This window comes from Pinus tabuliformis, chromosome 1_2, assembly GCF_031772625.1.
Source record: "Pinus tabuliformis cultivar Carrire ecotype Pingquan chromosome 1_2, CPIR1, whole genome shotgun sequence".
In the NCBI taxonomy this organism is placed as follows: domain Eukaryota; kingdom Viridiplantae; phylum Streptophyta; class Pinopsida; order Pinales; family Pinaceae; genus Pinus; species Pinus tabuliformis.
Window position 1 is genome coordinate 1,141,545,398 of NC_142298.1, and position 8,425 is coordinate 1,141,553,822.

Sequence of the window (8,425 nt, forward strand, 5' to 3'; positions counted from 1 at the left end):
GTTTTTTGAGGCCTGCACTGCTCTATATCCTGTTGTTGTTGTGTAGACTCCAGACTGGCCCCAACCCCATTTGTCTTTCATGGTTCTGTTGGTGGGCGCTGCTTCCTCCAACAAGTCTTCGAACATAGTTTGTTGGTGTGTTAACCTCTCTGGAACTCCTTGAAAGTCCCATCCTGCCCAATCCCCACGTTGATCCCACTTTGACAAATCGAATATAGTATTAACTCCTGCCTGCTTCAGCCAATCCCTGAGATCAGCTATGTCCTCATTGTCCCTCAAGGGTTCTTTCCCCATAATTCTGTCATTCCACAAATGGGTGCGCTTGCCATTGCCCGGGATCTTGTAGACATGTTTGATGAAGAACTTACTGCTCCTGCAGCAAAGTTTCCAGACCTGCGTGCTATTGGCTGTATTTGCATTCTGGAGATTGCTAAGGGTTTTGTTGGGACTGTATTTGGATCTCAACAATTCACTGACCGGATGTGTGGGTTCATGGATCAGCTTCCAAAGGATCTTTCCTCCCAATGCTAAATTTATGAGCGCTGGGTCTCTGATATAACAACACTTTTTTACACCCTTTAAAACAATTGCTATTTGCAATCAACTTCATCAATTTAAACAATAATTCACATGTATATCTCAAAAAGTTGCATTTAATACACAAATAATAAGAATGGGTGAATTTGAGTGTCCATAGCTTCACTAATTTGTCATCGATCCAGCATGAAACTCGGAGGGTATATTACTATTCATTTCTTAGTCATATCAACATGAAACTTGGAAGACATAATACTGCTTTTTTCTGAACTAGATTAGTTGGTTTTTGTAAAATTAAGTTCCCATTTTAGTTTAAATCTCATAGGGTTTAAGATAATTATTAAGTATATTTGTCTGTCAAGATTCAAGATCGTGCATAGATATATATGTCTGCCTAGATTCAAGCTCGTGCATAGATATATATATGTCTACCTAGATTCAAGCTCGTGCATAGATATATATATGTCTACCTAGATTCAAGCTCGTGCTTTGTGATGACTAAATGTCACCCGCTTCGTTGTAGATATCATCCTTTTCTATGGATCTGGAGACTCTAATTTTAGTTCAATTCATATTATTAACGGGTAATTTTTATTTTTTTATTTTAAATGGGGGCGAGTCTCTCTTTAGAAGTTATATATTAACTCAAATTTGCAATTTTACATATATATAGAGGCAAAATGTTTACAATACCTGCAGAGCAGCGCTCACATGGATCTAGGGTTGAACCCGGATGAGGTGGTGGGGAGACTATTAAACCGCTGTCCCATCCACGTGGGATAACGCCATATATATTGACAGGTAATTCTTATTATTGACTCTATATCATGCATTTGTATATTTTAGTTGTATATTTAACAAGATGCTGTTCAAACATGCGAGTTGTCATCCACGATAACTTGACAGCAAAAAGGAGAGATTCGTGGAAACCGAACCACATGTTATGTGTGGTCAGTGACGTCATTGTATGTCGCTTTTGATATGTGCTAGTCACTTGTTAATTCCACCGTTGAAATAATTAATCATAGAAAATGAGTTAATAGATCTCATTCCTTCAAATAATAAATTAATAAAAATATAGAAAAAAAGAGTTAATAAATTTGGTCCATTCAATGTATGGGAGGACCCTGTCTGCGAGGGAGATAAGAAACTCTGAAATCTTTCGTATTTCAGAGCGGCTTTGTTCTGAACTTATTGGCACGTATCAAGGGAGAGGGCGCAACAAAGGCCGACTGAACTAGTGGAAACTTCGGTCATCTTCTGGTAGGCGCTCTGCACTTGTATTTTGTATTTAGATCAACCAGACGTTTCGTTTCGTGTAATCCAATCTGTGGCGGAATGGCATCCTTGGATCCTCCACCTCTACATCCACCGGACGATCGTGTAATTCTAATCTGTGGCAGTATGGCATCCTCGGATCCTCCTCCACTTCTGCATCCGCCTGGTATGCCAACCAGAACTGCTGTGTGTATTATGACTTCATTGACCACCGTTGCCCAGATTGCAGGAGAACATTGGCCGCCTACCTACCCGATCATCTTTGCAACCACGGATTGCGAGTATTCCTAAATGACCAGGAATTGCAAGAGGGAGATTGCTTTGACATCTCAAATGGAGGGGGCTATTTGAACAGCCTCAATTCACATAGCAATTTTCTCTCCTCGATATGCTGAATCGAGTTGGTGTTTGAAGGAGATCGGGTTGACAGTTAACTCTAAGACAACTATCATTTAGGTCTTCTACGCTGTCCAACCATCAGAACTTCGATGGACGCAGTGCGAAACAAGACTGTATGATAGGGTTTTGAGCATGCTGCCATGGGATCTCTGCATGCTCTGTTGTCCAGGGGCCGAGAATAAAATGTACGCTGGATGTGCGCGGTCGTTCGAAGAGAGGAGAACAAGCAGCTGTCAAACTGGTGAGAAGAAGCCACGATATGACTCCAGCACTATTAAAAAGTGGAGAGCCACTCTTTTTAATGTTGGAGGCATAAGGGGTTTTGACATGGGAAAACTTATAATGGGTGAGAACTCTGATTTTTGCTGTTAGTCTCAGCTTTATTTATTGGATTGATAGGTATATTGCATTTCTGACTCGTAATTTTACTCTGGATATTGTTTAGCGATGAGCAACAGCTTCTCAAAAGGTTGTGGAAGGTTTTCACTTGTCCGGCTGCTTCCATCTGCAGAGGCTCTCAGACTCCCTTGGCAGCTTGACGAGCCTCCAAACTCTCGACTTATGCGGCTGCTTCCAGCTGCAGAGGCTCCCAGATTTGCTTGGCGACTTGACTAGTGTCCAATCTGCGGCCGCTTCCAGATTCCTTCGGCAGCTTGTCGAACCTCCAAACTCTTGATTGACCCGCTGATTCCATCTGCAGAAGCTTCCAGATTCCCTTGGCAGCTTGATGAACCTCCAAACTCTTCACTTATTTGGTTGCTCAAGCTCCCAGATACCCTTGGCGGCTTGACGAACCTCCAAAGCCCTTCATTTGTTCCGCTGCTACCAGCTGCAGAGGCTCCCAGATTCCCTTGGAGGCTTGACATGACTCCAAACACTTCACTTGTTCCAGCTGAGGCGGCTCCGAGGCGGCCTCCCAGATTCCCTTGGCGACTTGACGAACCTCCAAACCCTTAAATTGTTCGGCTACGACCAGCTGCGGAAGCAACCAGATTCCCTTGGCAGCTTGACGAGCCTACAACCTCCTCCCTTGTCCGGCTGCTTCTACCTGCAGAGGCTACCAGTCTCCCTTGGCAGCTTGAGCAACCTCCAAGCTCGACTTATCTGATTGCTTCCATCTGCAGAGTCTCTCAGATTCTTTTGCAGCTTGACGAGCCTCCAGACGATTGACTTGTCGAGTTGCTCCGACTTGCAGAGGCACCCAGACTCCCTTGGCAACATTACTAACCTCCAGACGATTGATTTGTCCAGCTGCTCCGACTTGCAGAGGCTCCCAGACTCCTGTGACAACTGAACAAAACTCCAAAGGATTGACTTCTCGGCTGCTCCGATTTGCAAGGTTTACCAGGTTCCTTTGGTAACTTAACGAATCCTTTGCTTGTCCACCTGCTCCCACTTGGAGAGGCTTCCATATTCATAATTTCTACATTTAAAAAGCAAATTGTTGGAAATACTTTCATTCAGTCTTCTAAGGAGCTTGAAGGAATTAGCGCTCAACTTTTGCTAAGGATTGAAATGTTTGCTCGATTCCATTAGAATGTTGACTCTTAATAGAGGATTTTCAGGAAAGAAACCCGCCATTCAATAAAAGATGGAGGGGGAATTGAAACATTTAGCAATTTTAAGAGACTCTTTGGAGGTATATCCTATTCTGTAGGTGTTTTCTTCAACCTTCGAGATGTCGAAAGTAAGAATTGTAATGATCTGGTATAGGTTGGAGCATTTCCAACAACTCTGATAATCCTGAAATTGGAGGCCAGAGCCGCATTGACGAGAGTAAGAGGGCTTTCTGGTGTTTCAAAACCTCCAAATGTTGAACACTAGCTCGTGCATAGAATTGGAGGAGCCGCCGAAGTGTATTGATGCATTGGTGAAGAGCTTATGGCGTCTCATTTGAGAAAGCTTCGAAAGCCGATTATTAGCTGGTGCATGAATTGTAGGAGCTTCCAAGGACATTATGGACTTAATGTATTTTTTTATTTTCAAAGAGAATTTTATGAACATGATGGATTTAATCTAATTTTTCCAAAGAGATGTTTCTTGATACTCTTTCTTATGTACATGGATGGATGCCATCCCTATATTCGTTAATTTATCCCTATATTCATTTCCTTTGTATTCATGGATGTAATGATTTAGATAAAATTACCCTATCCCTATAACTATTAATTTTACCCTAAAATAATTTTGGCCATATTTCCCCTATTAATCGGGGCCAAAACCAGAGAGTAGATCTTTAACTGCTATGCTATATTGGAAGCTGAAACAGACCCTAGACACTAGTCCCCTGCAAACATTGAAAGCTCAACATGCCCATGCCTTTTATAGCTTGCTTCGCTGAATGTCGCTGCTAACCCGTCGAGTGACACTACCCATCCTTGATGCTGGTCAGTTGGCATACCTCGGCAATTCCTCCTGCAGCAAATTTTGGAGATAGATACAGTGGCAGAGTAGTAGTCATACTGGAGGGTTTTCAATAAATCGAACAACCGTTATAGTAAACACCTTTAATAGTCTAATTCAATTGCCAACTGATATGGTGGCATTTAGGTTGGTTCTCCTAAATCATTCAATATAAAGTTTAAACATCATTGAGAACATAACCTGTGACCTTCATGTGACAGGCCAATATCTCAAACCTCTTTAGATTTCTTGCATTTTTTAATGCAATCTCCCTCATGTTTGTTTACCTCAATCCAGCGATATGCAGGTGTTTCTTTTATAGCTTTATCTTTCATCATTTTCCGTACCTTTCAAGGTGCCCTCCACCGGCCAGCTGTGGCGTAGATGTTTGATAGAAGCACATAGGGTGCAGGATTTTTAGGGTCCAACCCGAAAATGTGTTCTGCCACATACTCTTCTAGCTTTAGATTTTTATGTGTTCTACCCACACCAAGCAAACAAATCCATATAGAAGCATCAGCTTTTATTGGCATTTTCTTGATAATGTCTTGTGCTTTGTCTAAAAAGGTCAACCACACAGCTATAGTGCTCCACTGCAGGTGTGATACTGTAATGTACTCTCTTACAGTTGAAGTACTGACAGCCCTCATCCACTAGTCCTGTATGTAACCATGCGGACAAAACACAAACCAACTTAACATGGGCTGGTCTCGTCCTAGAGAGTTTCATTTTTCCAGAGGGTTTGAGGGCTTCATTTCCACAGCCAACCAAAAGCATATTCTCCAATCATTGTTGTCCACGAGGCAACATTCGTCTTATGCTGCTTTTTCAAATAATTCACAGGCGTTATGTGTGTTCTCACATTCCTGGAGCATAAGGAATTTATCACAGCTTTATCAGATCGGAATCCGTCTATGCTTAATTGTTCATGTATCCTCAAGCCCTGTTCTAAAGCTGCTAAGTTGCCACATACAGAGAGAAGACTGGAAAAAGGTTTTGAATCTGTACTAACCACTGCTTTTTGCCTATCGTGAAAATGCCTCGGGGTATCTGCTCTCTGCCCATTCTGAGCATACCCTACAATCAATGCAGTCCATGATACAACGTCTAGTGGATGCATTTGGTTAAACAGTTCAAAGGCTCTCTGAGCCCTCCCACATTTGGCATATACATGGCCTCACACTGATACCCTAACTCATTACATTCTCATGAACTCCATACCCTGTTGCAGAGTTCCCAAACCAGCGCACAGTGGGAGAATACTAGGAAAGGGTTTGAAATCAGCCCTCACATTTGCCAATTGCATTTGTCTAAAAGACTGGAGAGTTTCTTCACCATTACCACTTTGTGCAAATCCTGGAATCATCGCATTCCATGACACTAGATTGCGTTCAGGCGTTCATTAAATAGTTTCAGAGCCATGTCAAGCAACCCATTCTGTGTATACCCTGTGATCATTACCGTTCAGGGCTATTTTTTTTTCAGAAGAAAATGTGTAATATATTCATATAAGAAGAAAATGTGTAATATATTCATATAAGAAGATTACATAGAGCAAATGCAAGAAGCATATGCAGAAACAGTGATATAAAAAGATTACATAGAGCAAATGTATGAAGCATATGCAGAAACGTGGACCGAGCCACATGCAAATCTATTAGAACAGATCCCAAATAAAGCCCTGAAGGGCTAATATTGCCCCCCAGACAAGGCAACCCATCTATAAGGTGCAGAAGAGGCACCAGAAAACCAAGCAGACAAGCATCTGAAGAAAGAACAACAAGATCTGTCCGCCCAATATGGACGGAGAGGCACGAAATGAGGAAGAGAGCATCAAAAGAAGCCACTCCTTCTCCGCCTCCTCAAACTCTCCCCTAGAATCAGACGAGAAAAAACAGAGGAAGAACATTGCCACAATCATCCGTCTCTGCCTGCAGAAAAGACCAATGGAGACCTCCATGGAAGCGGCACGAAACAGGGCAGAAACACCGCTATTCCCTCAACGTTCCAAAGGCTATGTCGTGGCCAGAACAGACCTAACTGCCGCCGAGAAGGAGAAAACCCACCGGAGTAGAGGTGTCACCGGGGCAAAGGCGGTAAGGGGAGCCACCTCGCCCCTCGCCGCGCCTCGCCGCGCCGCTCGCCTCTGCTCGCCTCTGCTCCCTTGCTCGCTGCTGCTGGCCGCTCCTGCGCACGCTCCTCCCCCTGCTCGCCGCTGCTCGCGGCTCCTACCCCTGCACTCCGCCCCTACCGCTTCTGCGCTCCTCCCCTACTCACCGCTGTTGTTTGCCCTCCTACACTCAAACCCCTACTCACCCTCCTGCTCGTGCTCGTGCTCCGCCCCTTCCGCTTCTACGCTCCTCCCCTGCTCCTAAGTCGCACACGCATATATATCACTTACGGGTATTTTCCGAAAGAGCTTCTGAGACTCGTTTAGATTCCCTGCCTTTGAATATCCCGTTATCATAACCGTCCAAGAGATTACATCTGGTTTGGATATTTTGTCAAACACTTTGCGCGAAGTCTCTATCAGCCCAAATTTTACACACATGTCTACTAAATCAGCCTGAAATCCGCTACTTACGATTTCCGATGCGTCCGCATGCCTAGTTGCAGAGACGCCAGCTTGGTACAGGCTGGAAGAACACTAGCGAAATTCAATTCATTGGGTTTCAAATGGGCTCGCTGTATTTCGCCAAACAGTGGCAGTGCCTCCTAGAATTTTGAATATTTCAAGTCTTGAACTGACGGGAGCAAGAACTTTACTCCAACCCATTTCATATCTAAAATCTATAATCGATAAAACCCAAGTGATGACTGGAGCAAGAACTTTACTTCAACCCATTTCATATCCAAAATCTATAATGATAAAATCCAAGTGATCCTCGATGCGATTTTATTTCAGAGAAATTGGGTCATCACTGCTTTCATGATTATGATTCAAAAATTTATTATAATTTAGTTGTCAAACTAGTAGTGAGGACAGCTAAAGATAGCTGTTAAGTGCTAATGCAGAATAACTCATTTTTATTCAAAGAAAATCACAGTGACATCACTTGGAATAAGAAGCAGGGTTTCACTCTTGCCAAAAGCTTCTCAGTACAAGATGCCTCTTAGTTTTGGGCTATTTCCTTAAATAAGTAAGACAAACTTTTAACTGAACAAAAACAGTTTTAGGATAAAAACAATTTTATTATTGTGATAATATACCAATATATACTAGAATTGGTTCATTGTTCTGTATGCCTCAACTTTGGGCAATTCTATATGTGCAAATTCTGCAAAATGTAAATCAATTCCCCAGCCTTTCTAAGGCAATCCTATCTATTGCGATATATTAAAATATACCAACATGTCCTAGAATTGGTTCATGGTTCTGTATGCCTCAACTTTGGGCAATTCTATAAGTTCAAATTCTGCAAAAACATTTCCATAATAGCGGATATTGTACCTGCTTTCTTATTTGTACATCACAGCTATGTCCACCATTGCTCTTGCTTTACCTTTATACTTCTTGGGATGTATTGTCAATTGCTGCAACTGCAAATGTTTAGTTACTTATATTTGGTAAAATTATTCTGACATTATTCTTGAGTAGTTTTGATGGTTTTCTGGGTATTATTGATATGAAGAGAACTAAACCTTAAATGTTTTGGTAATTTTAGAACTTTAATGTTAAGGGTAAAGTTATTTTAAGTTAATAATAAAAATTTGGTTAGTATTTTAATAAAATAAGGTTTTATAATAGATATTAATGAATATTATAAAAATGAAATTTACTAGTAAGAAATTATGATATATGTATTTG

At 41.9% G+C, this 8,425-nt stretch overlaps 1 protein-coding gene across 1 annotated transcript; it reads left to right on the forward strand.

Annotated features, from left to right (window-relative positions):
• Positions 1-1,650: 1,650 nt before the first annotated feature.
• Positions 1,651-4,332, forward strand: LOC149210224 (uncharacterized). The gene is made up of 2 exons (XM_089396659.1): positions 1,651-2,560; positions 2,660-4,332. Exons 1-2 carry the CDS (start codon positions 2,347-2,349, stop codon positions 2,827-2,829), a joined length of 384 nt encoding a protein of 127 aa, XP_089252785.1. The 5' UTR covers positions 1,651-2,346; the 3' UTR covers positions 2,830-4,332.
• The last annotated feature ends 4,093 nt before the right edge of the window (positions 4,333-8,425 follow it).